General features: G+C 53.3%; 1 protein-coding gene across 1 annotated transcript in view; it reads left to right on the top strand.

The window, feature by feature from the left end:
- The first annotated feature begins 5,092 nt into the window (after positions 1 to 5,092).
- Positions 5,093 to 27,070, top strand: part of VSTM2L (V-set and transmembrane domain containing 2 like) — a 38,560-nt gene continuing 16,582 nt past the window's right edge. The window contains exon 1 of the mRNA XM_055425647.2: positions 5,093 to 5,454. Coding sequence (XP_055281622.1) covers positions 5,334 to 5,454 — 121 coding nt within the window. The 5' untranslated portion in view covers positions 5,093 to 5,333. The remainder of the gene's footprint in view (positions 5,455 to 27,070) is intronic.

Raw genomic sequence — 27,070 nt, 5'->3', positions numbered from 1 at the left:
CCACATGTTATTGGTGTGTTAAAAGGTGCAACTCAGGGCTCAATTGCTCATTGTTAGGAGCTGATACATTCAAGTAGTTTCTCCATGAATCAGGCAGCTTAGGTATTTCCCCCCTCTTGGCATTGATAGATGAGCAGAAGGAAGCCATTTAGACAGCACTATAGAGGGCCCTGGCCCACACAGTGAATGATTTCCAATGCCTGGTTTAATTTATTTTTAAATGAAATTTGTTATTGATTCTGGATTAAAAGGACAAATCTTACGGCTGTTACCACTGACAGAGCCGTGGTGCTCAAGTGACACCTCTCAAGGAGGAAGGGGAGGGTGGCCTCCTTGAGTTAAGGGGAGGCTGGGGACTCTCTAGCGGGCTTGCATCAGAGGTAGGGGACCATGCAAGTTCCACTGCTTGGGGCGAACTTTAAAAAGATTGCCTTTCCTGGCTGAAATACCTAACATGATATTCACCTTCTGAGCCTCATTTGGGTGGTGAAAATAGCTGTGATATTTGCCTCCTGGCATCCACGTGACCATTAGATGCTTGTTTAATTGTCTCCAGGGATGGGAAGCTTACTGTCTCCTGGAGCATTCCCAGAGTGAGATGAGTGACAACAGCCACCTGCCCTAGTGAATTCCTAGAGACTGTTTCCTGGAACGGTTTCGTTTACCTTGTGCCTCCTGTAGGCTTTTAGCTTCCACACTGTCTGCAGTCTGCACTTGGATCACAAAGCAAAAAGAGGCTCAATTTCTCAGAGGAGGAATAAGGGGCTGAAGATTCGTCCTTTCACGTTCAGCCTTTGGCCCACCTCCCTGTGCAACGTTGAACAGGTTTACTTCATCTCTCTGAGCTTCAGTTTCCTTATCTGTAAAAGAAGGAAGGGATTTCCCTGGTGGTCCAGTGGTTAAGAATCCACCTAGGAGTGCAGGGAATTTGGGTTCAATCTCTGGTGGGGGAACTAAGATCCTACATGGTGCAACTAAGCCCACACACCACAACTATTGAGCCTGTACTCTCGAGCCTGAGTGCCACAACTAGAGAGTGCATGCGCTGAAAAAAAAAAAAAAATCCTACATGATGCGACAAAGATTCCATGTGCTGCAACGAAGACCTAACACAGCCAAATGAATAGATAAATATTTTTTAATGAGAAGGAAGGTAATAATAGTGGCCTCAGGGGTTGTGGCATAAATTATATGAGAGCATGGGTGTAAACATGATTTATAAACTGAAAGTACAGTTTAGGTGCTGCAGAAAATGCAGACAGGACAGTATGGCATTGTGGGAGAGCCCTGAGCTGACAGACAGAAGTCCTGGATCTAGTTCTGCCATGGTTGGCTGTGTGACTCTGAGGAATTCATTCATCATCTCTGGGTCTTAGTTTCTTAAGCTGGATGGATTGAGCTAGATGTGCTTAGGTATTATGCCAGGAGCATCAGTTCTGGAATCAAAACACCACACTCTGCAATTGTCTTGTGAGACATTGGAGAAGATATTTAACCTCTCTGAACACCTGTTTACTTACGTATAAATAATAATAATAGCCAGCATGTATATGGCTATGTCAGAGAAGGCAATGGCAACCCACTCCAGTACTCTTGCCTGGAAAAATCTCATGAACAGAGGAGCCTGGTAGGCTGTAGTCCATGGGGTCGCAAAGAGTCAGACACGACTGAGCGACTTCCCTTTCGCTTTTCACTTTCATACATTGGAGAAGGAAATGGCAACCCACTCCGGTGTTCTTGCCTGGAGAGTCCCATGGATGGAGAAGCCTGGTGGGCTACAGTCCATGGAGTGACAAAGAGTTGGACACGACTGAGCAACTGAACAATAACAGGCAGTGTTCTGGGCTTCCCTGGTGGCTCAGACTGTAATCTGTCTGCAATGTAGGATACTCAAGTTTGATTCCTGGGTCAGGAAGATCCCCTGCAGAAAGGAGTGGCAATCCATTCCAGTATTCTTACCTGGAAAACCCCATGAAGAACCTGGAGGGCTACAGTCCATGGGTTGAATAGAGTCTGGCGTGACTGAGCAACTCACACTTTTACTTCCACGTCCACTTTCTTCAGGCAGCGTTCTAAGTGCTTTCCATGGAGCAAGTCATTTAATCCTTATGATAACCTGGTGATGGAGGCATTCTTATCTTTATTTTACAGATAAGGAAGCTCAGGCACAGAAAGGCTAAGTAACTTATCTAAGGTCACACAGCTAGTGGGTGGGTGGCAGGATTCAAAACTAGATTCCACACTTAAAATCACACTATTCTACCCTATATGTCTTGGTAGTTCAGAGAATTAAGTCGGATAAGTAAACTTGTGGCACAACACTGGGTAAATAGTAATGGACCAACAGAGGCTCAGCGACTGGGAGAAGGCAGCAGGCATGTCTTCCTGTGAGGGATTCAGATGGGACCTTGGCCAATGGAAGACTCAGCTAGAGAGAGGGGAAGGCATGCATGTAGAGGGAAAACACAGGGAATGGTAAGGACCCGATGAAGCTAGTGTGGGTTCAGGGAGAGAACATGGAGGGGGGATGGTGCCTGGATCAGGAGGTAGGCTGGGACCTCGAATGCAAACCAGAGATGTCAGATTTCTCTAACAGACAAGGCTATTGGAGGCTTTTGAGCAGGACCATTACAGCAACAGCCTCTTCAAACTCATTTAATCCCTGGAAATCTATCCTTGAAGGAACTTCCAGGGTTACGAGATCTAACCCCGTCCCAGAGACTCTCCATAGACAGAGGGGCCTGTCCATGGAGTTGTGAAGAGTCGGACATGACTAAGTGACTAAGCACAGACTATGAGAAGAAAGGGTGCCTGCAGGTCAGTCAGTGGGTGAGGGCAGGGCTGCTGTCCCACTCTGACCTCGTTCCTCTGCAGTCTGAAAGTAGAGTCTCTTGCTTTCTCTCCTTTCTTCTCTCCTCTCTCTCCCTGTGCCCTTGCCTCTGCCTGCTACCTTCCAATTTGAGATTTAAGAGGAGAAACCCCTAGGTTTGGGCCCCATTTCTGGCATTCTATTCTCTGGAGAGGCTTCAGGCTGGGATTGAAAGAGTCCTGGGTTTCAGTCATAGCACCAGCTGCTATGTGATCTTGAAGATTCTCAGCTTCAGGACTTCCCTGGTGGTCCAGTGGCTAAGACTTCACACTCCAAATGCAGGGGGGCAACGGTTTGATCTCTGGTCAGTGAACTAGACCTACATGCCAGCAACTAAAGATTCCACATGCCACAACTGCAATGAAGATCAAAAGTCCCGTCTGCCACAGCTAAGACCCAGTGCAGCCAAACAATAAAAGATTCTCCATCTTTATAACGGGGGTAATGGAAATCATTTCACTGGGAGGGAGGGTGAAGTGAATTAATGAACTAGGAAACGCTTTCATAGGGTCCAAAACGCCGGGCCATTCCAGGATAGCCTAAATAAATACTACCTCTGCGTGGGAGGGAGATGATAAGTAAGTTAATCAGGCCAAAAAAAAAAAAAAAGGCCCTTACTCCAGAGAATATGGACGGGAAGGAGCTGGATGAGGACGGGGTTTGTCCGCGGTGCTGAAGGCAGCGCCGCGCCACCGGTCCTGTTAGTGCTGTCAGTTGTGTAGAAGCAGGATTCGTAAGTGAGCGACCCTTCAGGGTGCTGTCCATGGTTTCGAATAAACTGTATTGTTGCTGGAGAACACAGGCCCCAACGGGTGTGTTGTCCGCCATATTATTGGAAAGGGGTATGAGAGAACAAATTAAAGACGGGGGCGAGGAGGAAAGCTGTCCCTCGGGCTCTAACCTTATTCTCAAAGTTGGGGTGATGTCCACAATGCTGGATCCACCTGTGTGTGGTCTGGAGAGGGCTGTGGGCCTTCTCTAGCTCTGATTCCCATTCGGCGGGGGCGAGGGAGGCGATCAGAAGGTCTGTCCATGGTGCTGAACCCTCCCATCTAAGAGTCCGAAGAGGTGCGGTGGGTGAGGTTGAAAAGATGGGTGCCGGGGTGGACGCTGTCCTCCTCCGAGGTGCTGAAACCGCGGCGGGTAGGGCTGTGCCCGGAACGATGCCTGATGAATCACAAGGGATCAGAGTAGGAGAGATCCTGCCCGGGAGGCAGGAACGTGGCCCCAGACTCGCTGAGGTCCTCGGAGAAGCTCCGTCTCTGATTTAACGTGCTTAGTCTTCTTTTAAATGAAGCCACAGGTCCGCCTTATGTCTGTTCTGGAGGTCTGTCTCAACAGCCCCAGTAAAACAGTCAGAGGAGGAATCGGAGGATCTCCTAGGATTCCTGCTCCTGGAAACGAAAGTGGCTTCGTTCACCACAACCTCTAGGCCCCTCTGTCCAAGGGAGGGAGCCCTACAATCCAGAAGGGGGCGATCCAATCCACTGCACAAGGCCCAGCCTCTCTAAGCTAGAAGGAAACCCAGCAACTGGCCTGCTTAACTTACACCCACTACACGGACATGAAAATTGAGTCCCAGAGAGGGGGGCAACATCAGTAATAACTACTGAGCTTCTACCACGAGGGCGGCATTTATGCTTAGCGCTTTACACACACGATTTTGTAATCCTCACCAGGATCCCTGAAGGCAGCTATTTATTCCCACTTCTCAGATGAAGACCTTGAAACTCAGCCTGGGGTAGACACTCGGACACGATCCTGCAGCAGGCAGGTCTAACCAGGTCTCCAGTGCCTCAGCCCAGGTTTTCTTCCCACCTCCCTCTCACCTCCATCCACCCACCCACCCCCACCTGCCTCTCTGACCTCGGCACCGCCCAGCTAGCAAAGTTGAGGAGTCTCTCTTGAGCGCGCTGGGTCTGGTCAATTGGTTTTCCTCTTTATCCCACTGGAGAGCATTTCAGTTCCTGAAACCAGTAGTGTTACGCTTGGCAGGAACCGGGTCCCTGGGGTGGCTTCCTCAGCCCCATCTCGCCAGGACTTGAGCTCTCGGGCGGGGAGAAGTTGAGGGTACCGCTTTAAAAATCCCAGCCTGGGCAAAACTTTGATGATAAATCAAGCGGCAGATCCCTCCGCCGCCGCCGCCGCCGCCTCTGGGCGGGCGGGGGAAGCGGGAGGGAGGGGGTGCGGCGCAGCGGCACCGAGCGGAGTGGCCTTCCGCGGAAGGGAAGAGTCCCGCAGTCGGAGGCGGCCGGCTGGGCGTGCGCTCTCTTCCCGCAGCCGGGGCTGGGCCGGAGCCGGGTGGGGGCCGGAACCGGGGCCCGAGCGGGTTCCGCGGGCGAAGGGGCAGCAGCCGCAGCCGGGCAGCCAGGCCGCACCGGGCAGGGGCCGGAGGGCGCGAGGTCTGCGGTCTTCTGAGCCCCGATGTGAGGCGGCGGCGCCCCCTCCGGCCCGAGCGCGCACCATGGGGGCCCCGCTCGCCGTGGCGCTGGGCGCCCTCCACTACCTGGCACTTTTCCTGCAACTCGGCGGCGCCACGCGGCCCGCCGGCCACGCGCCCTGGGACAATCACATCTCCGGCCACGGTGAGTTGGGTCGCCGCCCCCGCGGACTTCCCCACCAAACCCCACCCTGGGCAGCGCGGCTCCGACTTGGCTGTCCCCGGATTCGAACCCGCGGCGCCGGTGGCGGGAGTCCGAGGTGGGGGCGCCCCCTGCCGGGTCTGCGGACCGGCCCTGGCTCCCTGGCCACTCCTGCGGACGAGGGTGCACCCCGGGTGCCACCCCCATGCCACTCTCGCGGAGGGCTCCTTTCCCACCCTCTACACTCGCGCGGATACATACACCTCCACGACCAGTCACAGACACACAACCACACTCGCTGCTTTCTCACACAACTCCTACCCTCACACATCTCCAGACACCTTCTCGGATCGCCCTCACTTCTGTGCCCGCTACACACACAGCAGGCGCGGCCGGAGGATTCACACCCTGCCAGCTGGCACCCCAGAGCACAACTCTTGCCTGCCTGCCTGCCTTCCTGCAGACACACTGGCAAAATACACACACTTGTGAACACACTTTGCTCACCCACCCCTCTCTGCCCATCTGCCTTTCCCCTTTGTGGGTTTAACCCTGTAGCTGTCCTTGTCCCTTCCCTCTCCACACCTGCCCCACTGGGAAAGGTCCTGGGGGACAGACGAGCCCGCTTCTTGAGAACTGGTAGCCTGGGCTGCAGCCACCCCATCAGGTGGGTGGCATCTTGGCTTGGTGGGAGCCCCTCGAAGACGCTGGAATAGTTGGCATTGCTGCTTCCAGTCGGAGGCGTGAAAGGGGAAGAGGGAAGTCTGGAGCTTTTGTCTGCTTCTAGGGGTGGGCAGGAAGCCCACTGGAATCCTTCTGTAGGGTCGCCTCTCATCCTCATCTTTGACCCCGGAGGACTGAAAGGTGGGACCTCTCAACTCAGCCACCGTGGGAGCTGGGGAGCAAGTGAGCATTCCCAGCACTGGCTGCCAGAGTGTCAAAAGCTCCTTCCAGCCCCAGAGGAGCCCAAGTTGGCGGTAGAGTTGGATTGTCTGAGGCCGGCAGCTGCAGGGGCTCCCCCTGCCTCCATGAGGTGGACTCCTTCCTGTATGAGGACCAGGGCATAGATGAAAATGGAAACGCTTCATCCATCCATCTCTTCCCTACAAGGGTTTCCAAGCTGGTAGGGGAGGCTGCAGCACCCATGCTGGGCAGTGTATGCCCAGGACTGGGGACAGGTTTGCACAAAGGGCAGAGAACTGGGTAATTTATTCTGATGGAAAAGAGTAAGGGTTTGTTGGTAGGAGATCAGAGAAGGCTTTACTGGGGCGAGTTGGAATTGCTTGGGAGAGTTAGCCCTTCTCGGGGTCTCTGCCTTTGAGGAACGATGACTCCCTACACCCTTCTTCCTGACCAGGTTAAATAGTAACCACTCTGTGCACCATTTGCACACCTTTCTTATCCCTTATCTAATTTCTACCGACCTGGCTGGAGCAGTGCTAAAAGAGGGGAAGAGCTATTTTGATCTTTGGTATACAGATGGGAAAACCAAGGCTCAGAGGTAAAGGGACTCGCCCAGGGTCACACAGTGAGTGAGTGGTTGAACCGACACTGGCCCCAGAGTCTGAAAGACAGCACTTTTTCCAGGACATTCATCTCCCTGTCAGGTTCCCTCCCATTCAAGGGAAACTAGGGATTCCTCCTCCCGCTCCCCTCCTGGCTCCGCTCAGATCCTTGGCACAGTTGGAACTCACACTAGGAGTGTGTTCCAAGGAAGGGCTTTCCTGAATTTTCGGTCCCAAGAGATACAAGGAGTGGGGCTCTGAGGTTTACCATCATCCCATTCCTGGAGCTGTGGGTGCAGACACAGACCCCCAGGCTGTGGGTGCCACTCTGTCATTCCTGAGGCCCCGAGGTGGCCCCCTCATCAGGAAACAGGGTTTGCCCCTGTGTGGCAGTCTCTGCCTGCCCCCTGGTGCCAGGCGTGCTTAGGGCACAGCTCTGCCCCGCTGGCTGTATTGCCCCCACTGCACCCTGGGGAGGTCCAGCAAGGGCCCAGAGGAGGGGTTGCATGGGAAGGACACAGCACTGGCTGCAGGGGAGCCTGGCTTCTCTTGCTGACCCACCGTGCAGTTCTGGGCAAGTGAGTCACCCCTCTAGGGCTCTTTCTGTCCCTCAAGAAGCGAGGAGGCTGGACCGCTCTGCAGGGTCCAGACTGCCGGCTCCCAATACTACCAGGTTCAAAGTCACCAAGTAGTTGATGCCAAGGAGCCCCCACCGCTGCCCCTCTGCCGGGCCAGACGCCTAACACCACAGGAAGGGCTCGGAGCCACTCACTTAATCACAAAAAGAAACTGTTATTAATGATAGTGAGACGCGGCGGATAAGTGGGTCATGTCTAATAAGCCGTTTGTGTTCAGGAGGAGAATACCAATTTGATAAAAGCTGTGTGTGCTGAAAAAGCCCAGAAATTGCTGTTTAGCAGATTGGAGCCCGATCGTTCCATTATTCCTGGGCTCTGCGTGTCCTCAGCTGATTCAGGAAATGTGGCTGGCTTAGGGAGGTGTCTCTGTGCCTTGGGTGGGGGTGGGAGACTGGAAGGGGGCCGCTCCCGGGGAGGAGTCCACTGACCCCAGCCGATTGGTGGCTGCTCCCCAGCTCAGTTTCAGTCCAGCCCAGCCCAGCCCATCCACCAGGCTAACGCCTTCCACCTGCTCGCCCCGGGGTTTGTCCCAGGGAAAGCCCATGGTCGGATGGGTCCACAAGGACATCGGTTGCACTTCCCACCTCCCGGCTGCCTCCACTCAGTCCACTTCGCAGAGGGGTTCTTAAAAGCATGAGGAGTGATGGGGAGGGAGTGGTACCTGTCTCTTAGGGAGACATCCGGAAGCAGGAGGTAAGGATGGTGATAGTCGGTAGGTATTCAATGAATGGCAGCTAATTTAATTTTTTCTGATCAGATAGGGTTAGATCATTGCCCTGAGCACAGCTCAGGTGGGAGAACAGGGAGCTTACATTTATGAATTTCCTACTGTGTGATAGGTGCTTCCAAACCCCTGACCAGTGTTTACTCACTAAGGCTGACATCCAACGTAGGAGGAAACAAAGGTTAGAGAGGGCCAGTGACTTGCTCAAGGTCACTGAGTCTGTGCAGAGAGCTGGGAAGGCAAGCCTACAATGAAAGTGTGTCTGGCAGTTCCAGACCTGCCTCCTCCAGTACAGCTGTGAGGCAGGCTTGGCCAGTCTTGTGATGGAACTCCTTCCCCTGCCCGTCCCTACCCCAGGGACTCCCTTCCAGCTCCCCGGACAACTGGGAAAGCAGTGGGTTCCACAAAGAGGAACCAGCAGCTCAGAAAGGTGAAAGGTGATGAGATCTTGCTGAGGCCATGTGCAAGTTAGAAGCAGGAAGCTGGATTAGACTTCTTCTCCAGGACTCTTCCTAGATCTTTTCACAGTAGGGGTCTGGAAGGCAGGATTTTTTTTTTTTTTTTTGGCCGCACCACACACAGGGTCTTAGTTCTCTGACCAGAGATCGAACCCATGTCCCCTACAGGGAAAGCACAGAGTCCTAACCACTGGACCACCAGAGAAGTCCCCAGGAGGCAGGATCTTTAACGAGGATCTTTGTGGATCTCCTGCGTTGCCGGCACCCAGGGAGTTTGTTAAAATGCAGATCCATTGGCCAAAATGATTGTTGAGAGGACCCTGGAATCTGCATTTTAATACGCTCCCCAGGCCCAGAGTCTCGGAGTCACTGTATTAAGTATTCACCCAACCTGAAGAGACATGTATGGATGGGAAATTGCCTGGTGCTGAGGACTGCTGGATTGCCAGCAAGGAAGAGGTCCCGACTGGAAAGGGTATATGGACCCTCAGAGGAGCCCCAGGAAGCCCTTCACTGCAGCAAACATCCATCCTCCCGCCCTTGCCCTGCCACACACACACACACACGCACACACACACATACACACACACCCCTAGGCCAGCACCTTCAATTATTAATACACCCCAATGCAGACAAGGATCCTGGCTTGGCCGGGCCTTTATCCATTGAGTGATTCCCTGTCCTGAGGTTTTCTCTGTTGCCAGGAGAGTGCAGCGGGATGCTGGGGGAGGGGGTGGGGGCCACCAGGCCATTTGGCAAACAGCCCGTGCACTGAAAAATGACCCTGGCTTTCTTGCGTTCCTTCCTGAACTATTGGTATCTCCCCATCAATAAGCTGGCTAGTTTGGTGGTTGGGAGATGGAGAAAATTGAGTGCTGTCTTCCGAAGGTTATGATGTTAAAAATGTGTTCACCCGTTGTCTCGGGTGTTGGTGATTATTCTATCAATTACGCCCGTAAACACTCCGCCCTGGGCTGAGGGTTTCCCAGCCTCCTGTGGGGAATTGGCCCTCGCAAGCAGTTTTCCCCAAGTCCTTCACACCAATTGCTTTTGACACCTTGCCTATCAGCGGTTCCCTCAGCCTTTTCCCCAAGCAAGGGGAGCCGCAGGCGGCCAGCAGGACTGGGAATTCAAGTAGCTGCCACCATGACAGCAGGTGTGTTGGGGGAAGTCTCTTGGTGACAAGTACGTGGGCAGGGTCTGGGGTGCGGGGAGAGTGGTCCTCGCCACCCACCAGGGCAGGAGATGGAGCGTGTGGAATAAATGAATCACTTGGGGCTCAGGCCAAGCCAGCAGGGCCTTTGGAACCATCTCCTACCCATTTCACAAAGGGGAAAACCAAGGCCTCGGGCAAGAGATCATGCGCCCAGGTGGCCTGGGAGGTTAGTGCTTGGCTTTCAGGATCACCAGACCCACCTCTGCACGAAAAGAGAGTAGGGGGACTTCCTTGGTGGTCCAGTGGTTAAGATTCTGAGCTCCCAATGCAGAGGGCCTGAGTTCAGTCCTCAGTCAGGGAACTAGATCCCACATGCTGCAACCAAGGGTTCGCGTGCCACAACTCAGACCTGGCATAGCCAAATAAATAAATATTTTTAAAAAAGAGAGAGTGAGAATTATTTGGAAGCAAATGTATATTGTCATGTCAGGGTTTTAAATGGCATTGTCTCATTTGATCCTCATAAGAATCCTAAGGGGAGGGGACTTCCCCTGGCCCGACCGTATTCATGAGGAACCTGAGATTCCAGGAGGTTAAAAGGGCTTGCCCAAGGTCATGCACCTAGCAAGTATAGGAGCCCAGATGGGGCCCACATTCCCAATGCTGTTATGTCCCAGAGAGGAGGGAGAGGCCCTTGGCCCTGTGAAGACGACCTCTACATTCCACACCCGAGCAGTGGACCTGGCCACCCCCAGACCAGAACCTGCCGTGGTGACTTCCTAGCTTCTGTCATAGGTTGAGAAAATCAGATGGGTAAGGAGACTGGATACGTGGTGTGAACAGTGACATCGGTGCCCTTGGAAGAGGTGGGTGTCAGAAAGAAGGGAAAGGGGACGTGAAGCAAGCCCACCTCCTGGTGCTCGGCCCTGACCTTGGACTTCAGGGACTGAACCAGCTGTTGAGGGCATTATGGGAAGGGTGTCTCAGCCCCAAGGGAGTTTGGGGCCAGCTGGGCACATGGGGACTGGCATCTGGGCACTCTCACCACCCCCACTGTAATGACCGGGGCACCACGGTGGGAGCGGGTCAGAGTCCCTCGTGTCCTGGTACCCACCACAATGCCCAGCCCAGGGAGACGGCAAGGAGTGACGGAGTGGGTGGCACGGTAGAAGTCTAAGGTCTGAATTTAAACTTCTGTTCATGCCAAGTCAGTGTCATTTTAAACATTCACATAATTTTAAATTCATAAGAAATCCATGTTATTAGTAGAAAAATCACAAAACCTGAACCCCCTCCTCATCCTTACTGATCACGACATGGGCATCTGGGGTGAGTAAGGCTGATCCCCTCTTGCAGTGGGTAGACCCCTAGGCCCAGCCCCTTGGGGTGCATATGAGTTGCTTCAGCCCTGAGGGTAACAGGGTCCCAGGATGTAACCTCTTCTCCCAGCCCCCAGTGGGATTCTTCCAGTGGAAAAAAGGGCCATAGTCTCGCTAGGGGGATAAATCCACTCCTTTACCAGCTGGTGACCCCAGGATCGCTCTGGTACCTGCTGCTGTGGAGAAGGGAGGTGGGGCGGGGGGTGGGCAGAGGGGCTGCTGCTGCTCCAGGTCCCCCTGTTCACTGCTGTGTCCCCTCCCCTTCCTTGAAGCCAGCAGAGGACTCAGCTCCACCATCCCCTTCTTCAAGAAGACCCCTCTCAGCAAGATTGGGTCCTACCTGAGAGATGGTTTTAGGCAGAACACAGACAGACCTCTTACATTTTAATAGTTATGCATTTATTTTAATGTGGATTGGAAAAATATAACCAGCACATCAAAACTGCGATTTCACAGATATGATTGCTTAGAATGAGCCTAACAGGGATATTAAAACATAGTGAGTTCGTTTATAGAAAAGCGAGATGGACGTAATAGTACGGGTGGTACACAGACACATTCGTGTGTGTGGATCACCATACTTGGGGGGTGCTGGCCTGCAGCCCACCCCCTCCCACCTCATACTCCTATTCCTCACACTGGGAACTGCTGGCCTAACAGGGGCTGCAAGATAATTTATTCATTCCTTCCTTCATTCAACAAATATCTCAATAGTTGAGAACCTACTGTGGAGCAGGCTCTTTTACATACCAGTGAGGAAGATAGATAGGGCTCTTGCTCAGACAACTAAACTTGTAAAATATATGTGAGTGTAAATTGTGATGAGTTAAGGAGCAGGAATGACGTTCAGCCTGGAGAAGGGCACTCCCTCCTGGAGCAGTGAAGGTACCAAGAGTGAGCTCCCCATCACAGGAGGTATGCAAGCTGGACTAGTTATTAGCTGGGGGTATCACAGAGGAGAAGCCTGCCTTCTTTCCCAAATGAGCAAAGACCGGTGAGGTGGGCAGAAGCCAGAAGACAGTGGGTGTTAATGAGATGTGTCACCCAGCAGTTTAGTGTTGGGGCTGGGACAAGGGCTGAGTTGGGCAGGGCTCCCAACACTGAGGAGGCCTGGTCCCATGCTACGGACACAGTGGGGGTGGGGGCCTTCGCTGCTCCCAGTGTTAAGGGGTTGGGGTAGAGATTCCTTTATCATTTCCGCTCCCACTTAAAATGCCAGAATTGGGGTAGAGAGTCAAACCTGGGTTTTCATCCACCCTCCCCCTGCCTCCAGCTTCTGGGTGGCTTGGCAGGTCCTGGCCCCTCTCTGGGCCTCATTTTCCCACCTGAACAGCGCCGAGTTCGCCTAAGCTCTAAGCATCTGGAACACCTCCATCTGTATCCTCCTAAGTGCTGTCCTTTGTCCTCCAGTCAACAGGTGAGGATGGAGCCGATGGTGGCCTGCTATTCCATCTGGCACCTGGCGCTTAGCTCTCAGCGGCCTTCTACCTCTGAACCGAAACACCAGCCAGGGCTCACAGGGGATTTTCTCTGTGCCTGCCGCTTCCCCACCCCCTCTCATCCCATCCTCGCCTGTTCTGTGCGGAGGGCACTCCCATTTTACAGACGAGGACACTGAGGCTTGCGGGGGTGGGCGGCGATGCGACTTGCCTGAGGACACGCAGATGTTGGGTGGCTGAGCCAGGCCCGAGCCCAGCTTGCAGCTCTTAACCCGCTCATCCGTCCTCTGCTGGTTGCCAAACCAGCTGGGCTTGTGGGCCGGTGTTTGGTTCCGCAGCACGCCCTGGATTCATGGGATTCTCTGAAGGTCTGTGATGCCAAAAGGCTGAGAAGGCCCAGTCTGGCTGAAAGAACCCAGGGCTGAGAGTCTAGGGTCCTGGATCCAAGTCTGGCATCATCAGTGGGGAGCGGTGGGAGTAGGGTCATACCTGCCTGGATTCTACGGGGGGCTGCTGTTTTTGTCTGAGCCTGAGTCTGGAGTGAATGCTCGGGTATTTGCTCACGTGTGACTGGAGGAGCTGCGGCAGTGGGGAGGAAGGGGCCTGGGTGGTCCTTTATCAGACTGGCCTAAGGGGGCCAGGCAGGTGCCCTCTGCCTTTGCATCAGGTCCGGCCTCCCCAGCCCCCTCGAGGCAGGTGCCCTTGGGACGTGAGGTGTGGAGGCTCTGGGAGCATCTGGAAGGTTAGAGCTGGAGCCAGGAGGGGGGCCTTGCTCAGAGCTATCAATTAGGGGCTGGCAGTGCCCATCGGTGCCACATGCTCCCCTGCTTCTCTTCCTCTGAATCTCTTTCTATGGGTTTGTCTCTGTCCATCTCTGTCTCCGTCTTTTGATCTCTCTCCATCTTTCTTTGTCCCTTTCCCTGTGTCCGCTCCATCTCCTTCCTCCCTCTTCTCATTTCTCCCACCGGTCTGCCCTTTCCCTCAGTCTCTCTGCACACACACACACACACACACACACACACACCTCTCTTCAGGCTTACGCGTGCACGGATTCTGTGTATCACAGTGACACCCACACAGAGCAGGCACCCAGGAAATGCCGGTTGAATGAACGAGTGAATGAGCACACGGAGAAGCTGTGAGGGGAGTGGACCTGGTCTGGACTAATGGTTCCTAATTTTTTGGAGGTCACGATCCTCTTGAGACTTGGACTGCTTGATGAAAACTGGGTTGTTTCCTCAGAAAAATACCACATGATTTGGTCCAGTGTTTGGGGTCTTGTTGAGGGCCCCCAAAGCCCACTTGTGGTCCTTGGGGGAAGCAGCCTTCCTGCCACCGGGAGGGGGTGGGGGGTAACTGAGGTTCCAGGCTGGCCCCAGCACACAGGGCTGGCGTGAAGCAGAGCCAGGCTCTGGAGTCCTTCCCCTACCCCCGGGGACTGTTCTGTGTTGTGACCTGAGGTGGCCTCGGAAGAAGCTTCATTCCCTTTCCCTGGCAGGTCCTTGGTGAGTGTCCGCGGGGGTGAGTTTAGGGAGATACAATGGAGGACATTCAACCAGAGGTGAGAGCCCCAGAAACAGGGCAGGTGAGCCACAGAGGAGGGAGGTCTCGGTGTAGGGGGTTCCCAGAGAGAGTGGTTGCTGTGTCCTGGTGCAGTCAGGGAAGACCTCCTGGGGGCGGTGGGCGCCTTCTCTGCCTGCGTCCAGGGACCGCTGGGGCTGAGAGGAGGCTCTGGTTGTCGACAGGGAGCCCTGCCCAACTGTCTGGGTCTGGCAGGGGCTTCATTTGGAGGGGCCTGCGGGCATACCCAGAAAAGCAGGCTGAGACTAGGCTGGGGAGGGTTGGTTTTGATCCCCCGGGCAGGGGCAGGCCTGGAGGATCTCTGAGTGGTGAAGGTGCAGGGCGTGGCTGGCCCTGCGGGTTGAAGTAGGGGCCTTAAATAGGCCTTGGAGGCTGGAGGGCCTAAAGGAGGAGGAGAGGCTGTTTGTGGGGAGAGGGGCTGAGTTTCTGGGCTCACAGGCTGCGGGGGCTGGTTTTTAAGTGCCGAGGGATTGATGGGAACATGGGCTCGAAGGGAGACGAGAGACGGGTGTCTGGGGTGTGTGTGTGTGTGTGTGTGTGTGTGTGCGCGTGCGCACGCGCGTGTGTAGAAGTATGCTGGCTTCCTTTCTTGAACACACGCGCTCCTTCCTCCTCAGAACCTTTTCCTGAGTGATTTTCTCCCCTTGGCAGGCTCTCTTCCTTCCCCTCCTGCCTTGCGGTTCTCTCTGCTTCATGGAGAGGCCCATGACCTCCTGTCAGAGCTCCATCACGGTCACCCCAGCAGGCACCCCAGATCCCATCAACACGCTCGTCTTGCCCAGGAGGAAACAGGGGTGGGGAGCTTAGAGAGATGTCCGGGGCCTCACTCCGAGTTCAGAGTGAGGGATCGGAGCCCCAGACTTTGTTTTCCCCCAGCCTGGCATGTTAAGGGTGTCTCTTGGGCTGAGGGGAATCTTAACTGCTCCCCCCTTTCTCAGAAACCTCAGGCTTGGTTCCCGGCTGAGGGTGGGGAGGGAGAAAGCAGGCGGCAGGGTGTCTGTTTTGCTTTGTGAGGTTTTAAAAAAACCATTTCCGACCTTAGAGGCGGCAGCAATTACAGCTGGCTCGCTGGGGAGCTGTTTGCAGCCTGTCATCGGCCCCAGGAAAGGGTCCCTAATGGAGGCCTGGCGGCCAGAGCACATGGTCGTGGAAACAGTGCTCAAAACAAAGGCATGCTAATGGTCTCAGGCAGGCAGACGAGAGGGAGGCGGTGGGCAGGCTGGCTGATGGCGGGGCTCTGGGGACAGGGGCCCTGAGACTCATCAGCTCTCTTCATGTCCCCCAGAGACCGCAGCAGTGGTCACTGAACTCCACGTAGGCACTGGGTGCTTCCAACCCCATCCCAGCTCTGCTGCTTTCTATTAAATCCCCTCCCAGGCAGTGAGAACAGTAAGTGCAAAGGCCCTGGGGCAGGGCAGAAGCCTTTCAGCTAGGGCGTATTTGCTTCTAGAATAGTCATTGGGCTTAAAAGCCTTCCCTAAAGGCCAGTCTTCTAGGTGAGGGAAAAGGAGGTGGGAGCCTTTGGGAGGAGGGGCTGCAGCAAGACCCCCGCCCCCCAGAGAGTCAGCATGAATAGCAGCCGCCAGGATAATGCTCTGTGGAGCCTACCGTGTGCCAGACATTTACAGGTATGTGTGATTCCCCTCGAGTCCCCACAATATCCATTTTACAGATGAGGAAACTGGGGTTCAGAGTTTGGCTGACCTCTGGGAAGTACAGTTGGGTTTCAAATCCAGATCAGCTTGACTGCAGAGCCCATGTGTTTACTGCTGCAGTCTTGGATTTCTCAGACACAGTTGGGCAGGAGTAGCAGGGACTGGGGTGGGGGCAGGAACTGGGTCCCAAGGGGAGCTGGGTTTGACTGGGCCAGCCCTGGCGGAGAGAGGGTGGAGGAGGGGGCAGCATAGCCACTCTGCTCTCTGCCCCTGCCTTCTGGGCATCCCCAGCAGCTCTGCTCCGAGGCGTCCCTGGGCGTGCTGCCTCAGTTTCCCTCCTGTTGATCTCTGCACCTGGCTTCCGTGTGCCCCCATCTCTGCCACTCTCTTGCTCTGCCCTGCCTGGTCCTAGCCTCCCTCTCTCCACTCTGGGCACTTCCAGACTTTTTTCCCCTTCTTGGTGGATCTGGGGAAGCTTCTCTCTGGGGGTAACCTCTCCTTCTGTGGCTGATGCAACTTTCCTGTGCTTCCTCCATCCACACCCCCTGCAATCTGTGACAAGCATGAAGGGACTGGACTGTGAGCTCAGACACTCGGGCTCAAATCCTGGCCCCTCCTCCCCCGCCAACCTCTCTGAGCCTCACTAGCCATCAGTGCAGTGGGTGGCTCACCCCACCAGCTTTGCAGGATGTGCAGGTGAGCATGAAAAGAAATGGTGCCTGCACAGCCATCAGCCTTCATCCCATCCCTGGCTCCCTGCACGTCCCCACACTTGGCTTCTCACTCCCAAGCCCTTTCATCCCCTGTGGCCTAGATGTGTGGGAAGAGGAGGCGGGAATTCCACTGGGGAAACCTGCTCAACTTCCACAATCCTGCAAGTGCCAGAACATTTCCACTCTCCTTAAATCTCCCCAGATTTGTAATTCCACGGCTGTCTCCTTCAATATGCGCTGGTGGCCTTGGGAGGCACCCCGCCCCCAGCCTGCCAGCCCTGCTGCATGGTGGGTTGCCTGGCAGGGGGCCTGGGCAAGTCCCACCCGGTCCGTGCCTCAGTTTCTTCATCTGAAGAAGAGGAGGGTGACAGTGGCTGCTTCCCAGGTTGTGCTAGGGATTCTGTGAGATGTTTCATTAAAGAAACAACTCTATAAAAAGGAATGAAATCTGATAATATGCTACAATATGGACGAACCTCAAAAACATTATGCTGAGTGAAAAAAGCATGTCCCCAAAGACCACATATTCTATTATTCCATTTATGTGAAATATCCAGAATAGGCAAATCCATAGAGACAGAAGGCAGATTGGTGGTTGCCAGGGCCTGGGGGATGGGGGAGTGACTGCTTAGTGGGAGGATGAAAATGTGTGGGACTAAATAGACATGGTGGTCGCACAACTTGGTGACTGTACTCAATGCCCTTGACTTTAAAATGGTTAATTTTATGTTATGTGAATTTCACTTCAATTACCACTAAATAAATAAATAAAAAGGAAACATTTTTATAAGCACGTACTTGGAGTCAGACACTCACTTTATAAAAATGCTAATGGATTTAATCCTTACAACAAGGGCATAGATGTAAACAATAGCTGATTCCCTTTGCTGTTTAGCAGAAACTAACCACATTAGCAACTACAAGAAAAATTAATTAAAAAAAAAAAACCTTACATCAGCCTCTGAAGTGGTTGTTATTATCCCCATTTTACAGATGGGGAAACCGAGGCACATTAAGTGTTAGCGGTTTGAATTGTTATTGGGTGGGCAATCAGTTGGGGCTGGGCAGGGACCCCACCTAGGTCAGTGTGCTTGTGTGTCCCTAAAACTCAGCAGTGAGTGGATGTTGAGGCCCTACTGTGTCCGGAACACCAAAACAGGCTCTTCACCTGCACAGTTCATGTAATCCTCAAAATAAGCCTTTAACCAATGACACACGTGGGAACTGAAGCCCAGAGAAGTGAAGCGACCTACACAGTGTCACACAGCAAGAAAGAGTGGAGCCACATCTTAGGGAGGGGGGCTTGTGTGGCAATAACAGGCTCTGGAGTTTCCTGGAACTTGGGTTCACATCCGCTCCCTATCCTTTACTGGATCTGTGCCCTGGGATACACAGTCCTCTGTCCCCAAGTGTTAGATTTTTTATCTGTGATAAGATTGTTGTGAGGATTATGGATCATGCCCTGCACTGGGCTTGAACTCATGAAAAGGGCTCTGTTGTACGGATGAAAAGGCATCGACATGTGTAAATCCTGGACTTCACCTGCCCCCAGTCCTTCTTTTTCATCTGGGTCCTCTGCCCCTTTTGCCAACACATCAGCCCTCCAGTGCGCAGAGCGTGGTCTGAAGAGCCTGAGGCTGCAGAGATGAAGGCAGCCTCCGATTGGATGGGATGGAGGTCCTTGACAAGGGGTTTGCCTCGTGCCGGAGAGTAAACAGCTCCCCACCAAGGGCAACATTTCTTTGATGTCTCCCGTTTCATCCAAAATGCATGAGTTCTGTATTCCATGCCATAATATATTCATGTTTGTTTTAATACAAAAGTAATGTTCTTTTCCCATTTGTGGGGGCAGCGGAGGGATGGGAAGGAAACTGATGCCTCAGAAAGTCACTTCCAAAGCCTCAGTACAGCCAGAAGGGAGCCCTCCATTCATTTCTTTGGTCATTCATTCTACGAGCATGCATTCAGGCCTCCTCGTTCCTGAAATTGATGTTAGTCCTCCCCACATGCAAGACACAGGGAACCTTCTGGCAAATCAGACAGGATGTTGCACCGTATAGGTGAGTGGGAAAGCTTTCAGGTCTATGGGCCAGAGCGAGCAAGGTCTTGGAGGTGCCAACTAAAGATGAATCGTGGGACCGGGCCAGTGGCCAAGACAGCCAGAGCCGGTGACAGTGGTGGAGGTGGCTGCCCACTGATGGGCACACGTCAGCTGGACCCACATCCCAAGCCCTTCTGATCGAGAAGGAAGTCTCTTCCCGATACCGCTCTGAATTTAACACCCATCTCTCACCCGTCTCCCCTGTTAATGAGAGGAAATGGGGACGGAGGCGCGTAGCCTTCAGCAGGCAACCTTCTCTGGCTAGAATTTACGAACGCTGTTTGGTTTTCATAGTGTTTATTTTTACTGTTACCCTCTCTTTATGGCAAGTGATGCTGATTTTCCATTTATGACAGTAATAAAAATCTCCTTTTAAGTAGAATTTATTTAAGTAAAAAAGAGAAAGATGCTTTGAAAATAAATATTAAGTAAATAATAGTGCAGGTGGTACAGGGATCCTGCAGAAATGGTAAAGTGGACCCTAAAAGGTTGGACTTGCAGAACTCTGTTTCCTATGCCCTTTCTGGCCCCTGAGCACCCTGGCTGTGCAAATCCCATCAGTGTTCAAGTCCAATCCTGTCCCCTCTTCCCAGAAGCCTTTCCTCTCCGAGGACGTGCACCTCCATCCTGAGCTTCTGCATACACCTGTGTGGCACGCATCTCCGCAGGGCACTAGGATTCCTGGCTTTGTGAATGGTGCACACCCTGAACAAGCGCATGGGCCGATCCAGGCTCAGTCCCAGCCCTAGTCCTCCAGTCCAAACAATAGTTACTGGTCTGTGTGTTCGTAGCTCCTGCAGAATGTGTGCCTCTTGAGGATCAGGGCCTGGCCTGAGCATCTGAGGAACCTCAGCACAGGGACTGGCCAGGGGTAGGCATTCATGAAAGCTGATCTCTCATTTCTTCTGCAGGGAGGACTTGAGTCCCTACCACATGCCCAGGCCCCCATCATCCCAAGAAGGCACATTCAGTTCCTCAAACTTTTGTACAAAATGCACTCCTTGTCACCTCTTTTAATTAATACTATTAATTCCTTTGGTTGCGCTGGGTCTTAGTTGCAGCAGTAAGGATCTTTTCGCTGATGCATGTGAGATCTAGTCCCTGAGCAAGAATTGAACCCGGGCCCCCTGCATTGGGAGCATGAACTCTTAGCCACTGGACCACAGGGAAGGACCCTCCTCTTCACGTCTTGAGAAAAGAACACCTGTCCACTCCAAGATGGAACAGCCTCTGTGACCTTGAGTCCTCTCGCTCGGGTCACCTGCCCGCGGTGGGGGCTGGCTGCCCAGGAGGAAACAGGGAACCATTGGGTGCCCCCCCACCCCAGGCCCATCCCAGAGCAGACACCCCGCACCCATCCCTGCCAGGCTTCTTATTCCCTGGAGGCTTTTTCATCCCACTTCTTTAGGTTTCCCTCTTATGGACATTTTACATCCCTTGATTTCAGGAGCTCTGTGAGTCTCATGTGAGATGGAGCTTCCCAAACAACACTCCCTCCGCAGTCCTTTTCCCTGTTCTGCCTCCCAGTGGGGAGTTCAGGGGGCTCTGGGCTTTTCTGACCCCATGTCACACACCCTTTCGGCCCCAGAACTCTGCTGAGCTGGTCACTGAGCAGGCTTTCTAGAAATGGCCCCCAGTGACTCTCACTTTCTAGAGCTGCAAGAGGAGAACGGGTGAGAGAGGACTCAGATTTGGGTTGGAAAATTCCACAGTCAGCCTTGGGACTGAAATCTGACTTTGCATCCTTAGGTGTGGAGCCTGGGTAGCTCCCTGTGTGAACGGGGGCTGGTAATAAATAGCATCAAGTGCTCAGTCGGTAAAGTATCTGCCTGCAATGTGGGAGACCTGGGTTCAATTCCTGGGTCGGGAAGTTCCCCTGGAGAAAGAAGTGGCAACCCACTCCAGTATTCTTGCCTGGAGAATCCCATGGACAGAGGAGCCTGACAGGCTATATAGTTCATGGGATTGCAAGAGTCGGACATGACTTAGTGCTATCTTTCTTTCCTTTTTCTACTGGGAGGATGAAGTGGGGTCCTGTTTAGAGTGTCTGCCACATAGAGGGGTTCCCTTCAACACCGGGACAGGGGACTGTCCCCAGTGGCCCCCAGGTTATCTGAGCCTCAGTTTCCCCACTTGTAATAAAGAGACAGTGACCCCTGCCCAGCAGGTTGCTGTGAGGATTATTGGGAACATGCATCTCAACTTTCTGGCTCCTCGTGGGCCTCCAGTCAGAAGGTCACCCCACAAGGTCAATGGCGCTGGTCCTTGGGCCTCAAGGGCAGGCGAGCTGAGGGCCCTTCTTAGAGCTTCGGCCTTTCTTTATTGCCCTGTCCACTCTTAGTCCCATTTCACATGACAGCTTGATGCGTCATCACGGGGACCCTCCAGCTTGCCTGTCAATTTTCTGGGAAGCTCCTTGGCTGGACCCAGTGAGCCAGTCTGGGCTTGGGCACTGGTGGTCGTGAGGGCCAGTGGGAGGCAGGGTGGGTCTGGGGTGGGGCCCGACTCAGGACCTCCCTGGTCGCCTGTGTGCATACATCTGCGCTCGTGGGTGCTGTCCCCCCAAAACACTAATCTGGCACATAGTAGGTGTCCAGTAAATGTTGGGTGGGGGAATGACGGGATGAATGCATGCATGGATGATGTCTACGTCTCGTTTCTTCTTTCAAGTTTCTGACTTAAGTCTCTTAAGCTTTTGTCTAACCTTCCTTTCTCACTTCATTCAGCACATGCCCAGCAGTACCGCCTGTGTGCCTCCTCTATCCTGGGCAATACGGACGCCTGCCCTGGGGGAGCTTCCAGTTCTGGGGAGACACAGACACCCTGATTAATACCTGCCATATAACACAGGCCAGTGGGGCAGCAAATGGAGAACTCAGAGACCATCAGGAGCATCACGGAGGGCTTCTGCCCTAGCCCAGGGAGAGAGGGTGTCTCCAGGCAGAGGGCCACTTATGAGCAGGGATTCCAGGAACCATGCAAGGTTGGGCCCCGAGGGAGATACACACACGTGGCCCCAAGGCAGGAGGGGCTGAACTGGGTTCTGGCCGGGGCCAGAGCTAGAGGCTTCGGATGCTCAACCTGGGAGTCTGACTTTGACTCTGAAAGCTGGCAGTTTCTCAATGGGGCATCCCAAGCATGAGTACCTTTGGGAGCTCCCTGCTCATCCTCCAGAGCAGGGAGGATGGGAGCCTTTCTCCGTCTTTCACCAGAGCTGCTGGTATGTTTTGTGTGACAGCAGAGTGTTCATTGAACACCTACTATATGTCTGGCATCGTTCTAGTTGGCAGGGTGAAACAGTAAACAAAACAGACCAAAATCTCCTGCCTTTGAGGGGCTTACACCCTGGGAGGAAGAGGGACAGTACATAGGAGACCTTAAGTGAGAATATAATGTATTAGTAAGCAGTAAGGAAAAATATGAGGGAGAAGAGGACAGGGATGATACAAGAGGTGACATTTGAGCAAAGACGAAAGAAGTGAGAGGCCTCCATGGATATGGGGGCAGGGGGAGTCTTCTAGGCACAAGTGCAGGGAAATTTTTGTTGATGAAAACCATCGTGGCAGAGCTGGGAAGCCACAGGAGGTGGTAGGGCTTTTTTTTAAACAATTGTAAAATAGTCATAATGTAAAATTTACCATTTCAACTATTTCTAAGTGTACAGTTTAGTGGCATCAAATATATTCAGATTACTGTGACCATCACCACTATCCACTTATGTAAATGTTTCATCATCCCAAAGGGAAACTCTATAGCCATTAAACAGTGATGCCTCAGCCTGCCTCCCCCAGCTCCAACAGCCACATTCTGCTTTCTGTCTCTGAGTCTGACTACTCTGGAAATCTCATACAAGTGGAATCATACAGTATTTATCCTCTTGTGACTGACTTATTTCACTTAGCCTAATGTCCTCAGGGTTCTTCCATGTTGGAGCAGATGTCAGAATCTCCTTTTTTAAGATTATAATATTCCATTGTATGGAGGGACCACATCCTGCTTATCCATTCATTACTGGAGGTTTTAAGCAAGCAGTGACTCGGTATTTCCCAGCAAGAGATTGGATCTGGGACAGAGATGACCTCGAGACCCCAGGGGCCGCACTGGTTTTCTCTGCTCTGCCCTCTTCATCTCTCTTTAGCTCCAGCTCTGCCTTGGTTCCCCTGATGAGGAGCTGCCCCTACCACCAGTCTGCCGGGGGAATACTAGCTCCAGCAAAGATTGATGGGTGGGCTGGGGGCCAGTCCCTGCAGGCTTCCTGGAAGAGGCAGTCTTAGTCCAGAAACCTGAAAACTGGAAAGGCAGAGAGGGTTGTGCAGAGGGAGACCTGGGGCTGGACCAGAGTATCTGGGATGAGGAACCTGAGCTCAGAGATGGAGGGACGTGGGGACTGGGCTAGGGTTGCCTGGGTCAACACGCCTCCTTGGGACCTGCATGAATCCCCCTGGCTCGGCAGGGATAGATGTTGGAAAGAGAGTACTGATGGATGAGGGACGTCATGGTCCAGGTGTGAGTGAAATACAGATGTTGCCTCCACTGCATAATCTGATGAAGCTACAAGGAAGCATCTTTAAATATCTTCCTGGAGATGGTAGGATTCTGAGCCAGAAACTGAGAAGGGAGTGCTTTTTCTTGAGCACCTACTGTGTGCCAGGCATGAGGCGTATGTTCCCTTGTGCAACCCTCTCTTTTTCCTCTCATTCTTCCCTTTTTTCAGCTAAAGAAACTGAAGCTCAGAGGGGTAAAGGGGCTTGTCCAGGTCACACAGCTAGGGACTCAAGGAAACAGGATTCAGATCCATGCCAGAGGCCAAGCACTAGATGTCTGTACTGAACCAGGGCATGAAAGGTTAGGAAGGAGGTCAGGGTCCCACTCTTCAAGGGCGGGTGAGATCTTGCAAATCATCTCCTGCCTTTTCCAGAAGCCAAACTCAGTGACTCCGGCTGTAGCCACAAGCTATTTCCTGCAGATGATGCCTGATAACCAGGCCTGGGGTTAATTAATACATCGCTCCCCCAATTAAAAGCAGAAAGGAAGGAGATGTTGCATTCAATCAAGCCCCTTTCTCCTTCTCCTGCAGAATCCTAATTTGTGGACAGCGGTTTTAATTGTCTTCCCAGTGAGCCCAGCCCTGCTCAGGGCCCTGGGGCTGGAGAGGACAATCATATCCTTCTCAAACATCTATAATTATACCAGCCTCCCTGGCTGGGAGGAGTTACCTGAACAGGGAGGGGTGAGAGGAAGTCAAAGAGGAAAGAGCATTTGAATGCCCCAAACTCAGCAAGGGTGCTAACGTGGAGGTGGGGGAGGGGTCTGAGAGGCTAGAGGGAAGGAGGTGGTGGGGTGAGGGGACTGGGGAGAGGGTTGTAGGAGCATGGTCTAGAAGTTATGGGCTGCCACTCCTGAGTCCTCTAGAGCTGGGTTCATACATAACTACATACATAACTGACTCTGGGGCCTTGGGCAAGTCACTTAACCCTTCTGAGCCTCAGTTTCCCCATCTGAAAAATGGGGATGACAATGATCACACTTCCCCCATAGCGTCCTGATGGGAGCATGAAAAAAGGTGTGTAAAGAGCTTGGCAGAGGGCCTTGTTAGAGACGATGATCTCTACCAAATATGGAATATTAACAAGCACTCCATATTTGTCAGAGATCATCATCATCATCAGAATTAAGCTGGATCACCTTCTGGTCTCTGGTGCTGATGCTGAGTCCTCATCACAGAATTAGCAGAGGGAGCAAGAACCTCTTGACAACTAGAACTGGCCACCTTCAGTGGAGGGAGGAGGAGCTGTCCCTGTCTCTGGAGGTGTGTAAATGGGACACAGAAATGTGGAATCTGGTGGCTGAACTTGACCTGATAATTCTGACCAAATTCTGATGGGAGCTGATGGACCGCCAGGGTCTTGCCTGCTGGCCAGACCCAAAGCTCACAATGCAGCTCTGTGTGTATCTTGGACAAATGATGTCACCTTTCTGAGCCTCACTTTCCTCATCTGTCAAATGGGAGTGAGTGGATTAGAAACTGTTCGAGACTGTGTCAGCATCATGCTCGTGGAGGCTCCTTAAAAGGTGTGACGATTACCATTATTTTTTAAACAAAGCTCCCTGGGTTTCCCCTCCCTCCTTGGTTTACACTATCCTTCTCCACCTCTGCTTATTCGTTTTCACCCCTCCTTCAGGGTGCGGATGAAGGGCCAGGTCACCTCCTCTTCCCCCAGAGTCCCCTCCTCCCCCAAGTGGAAGGGACCCCTCCCCTTCCCAGTGCCCAGGGCCTGGCTCCCTTGGGTTTGTCTGAGCTGGTGGGGGGTCTCAGGCTGTGAGGACTAACCCTATTGTGTAGCGGAGCAAACCGAGGCTCAGAGAGGGGGGAAGTTTTCCCAAGGTCACACAGCAAGCCTGACGGGAGAAGCAGGCTCAGTCCCTCCTCCCCGGCTCCAGGTCCTGGCACTCACCTGCATGTGGGCTCTCCCTTCAGGGAGGGGGTTCTCTGGGGTGGGGCCCAAACAAACGCCCATGTTGCTGCCTCTGGAATATGGAGACTCAGACATGTCTTCAAATGTCTAGAGCCTAGGCTTCCCCACTTGTCCTGAGAACGCATTGCCCCCTTCATCACGGAGGATGGAGCCAATGGGATCCTAGGGGGGCCTCCTTCAACCCACCCATCCATGTGCCTCCTGGCAGGGTCTGAGGGGATCAGAGAGAAAGAGAGCCCCCTGTGGAGGGGAAGAGCTGGCATCCGCACCTACAGCCAACTCTCCTGGCTCCCAGGAGTTCTCAGAGCAGATTCTCCCTCCAACCTCCCAGCCAGGGCCCCTCCCCACTTTGGCTCAGGACTGCCTGGCCCACCTGGGGCTGGTGGGGGTGGTGGGGAGCAGCACCGCCTCTGGGAAGCCTCCCTTGATTGCCTCAGACTGGGTGAAACGCCTCCTCGATGCCAGCCTAGGCCTTTACACTCAGAATAAAACAGACTCTCCACCTGGCCCCACAGGAAGGCTCTTCCTCAGGACTTTCCAGAACAAGGTTGGCCACTGGGGACTGCTCCTTTTTAAGAACGAGTCCTACCACCCAAAAGAGTTTGAGTTCTGTGGTAAAGAGCACGGCCTTGGGAGTCAGACAGTGCGCGTGTGCATGTGTGCTAAGTCTTTTCAGGCTTGTCCGACTCCATGCAACCCCATGGATGGTAGCCCACCAGGCTCTTCTATCCATGGGATTCTTCAGGCAAGAATACTCGAGTGGGTTGCCACGCCCTCCTCCAGGGAATCTTCCTGACCCAGGGATTGAACCCATGTCCTGCATCTCCTGCATTGGCAGGTGGGTTCCTTAACCACTCACATCATCTGGGAAGCCTGGCCTGGGTTCAAATCCAGGCTCCACTGTGTGACCTTGGAAGGGTTACTACCCTACACTGGGCCTGGGCCGCCTCTGAGCAGTGGGGAGCTAAGGCTGGCAGAGTCACCACCTGCCAGGACGCCCGCTGTACATGACAACTGACCGCTGGGAAGGTGCCTGGCCTAAATTGAGATGTGCTGTAATCATGTAAAATACATGCTGGATTTCCAAGACTTAGCACAAAAAAGAATGTAAAATTTCTCATGAATAATTTTATACATGTTGAAATAATTTTTTGATATCTTGGGTTAAATAAAATAAATGATTAAAATTAATTTCACCTCTTAAAAAAAATCTTTTTTTTTTTGGTTACTTTGAAAACATGGCGACAGGTAATTGAAAATTCCCTGTGTCTTGGTGAGGGGCTTGCGTTCTGTGTCTGTTGGACAGCACCCTCTAGAGGAGATTACTGGGATCCGCGTTGGGGGAGAGGGGCTGTTGTGCTAGGGGTGAGAGGGCCTGACCTTGCCCACCCCTGGCTGCTGAGTAGCCCTGGGCCAGATTTCTGCATCAATAAGAAGAGCTGGTGGACCACGGTCAGGGTTTTCAGTCGGTTGTGGGGCCTGTGGGCAGGGGGAGGCTGAGTAAAGGCAGATGGAGGTCAGCCCCTCCCCAGGTCACCCTGATCCTTCCACCTATGAGACCCTCACGTACCATTTCCCACCCTCCTGTGGGACGGACTCACCCAGCCCTGGGAGAAGAAGTGCCATGGCTGAGTCACACAGCCCTGGTTCCAGGGCTGGCTCTGCCCTTCCTAGCTCTGTGATCCTGGGGGTGGGTGGGGGCCCTGGTCAGGGGAGCAAGCCCCTCTCCACACAGTAACTCTGGATCCCCTTTCTCCACAGGCAGGAGGGAAGATGGTGGTTACTTTCTGATTC

Source organism: Moschus berezovskii, chromosome 15, assembly GCF_049115385.1.
Source record: "Moschus berezovskii isolate FMDL1 chromosome 15, NW_MosBer_1.0, whole genome shotgun sequence".
Classification (NCBI taxonomy): Eukaryota; Metazoa; Chordata; class Mammalia; order Artiodactyla; family Moschidae; genus Moschus; species Moschus berezovskii.
Note: the sequence above shows the minus strand (reverse complement) of the source record. Positions and strands in the feature narration are given on the sequence as shown.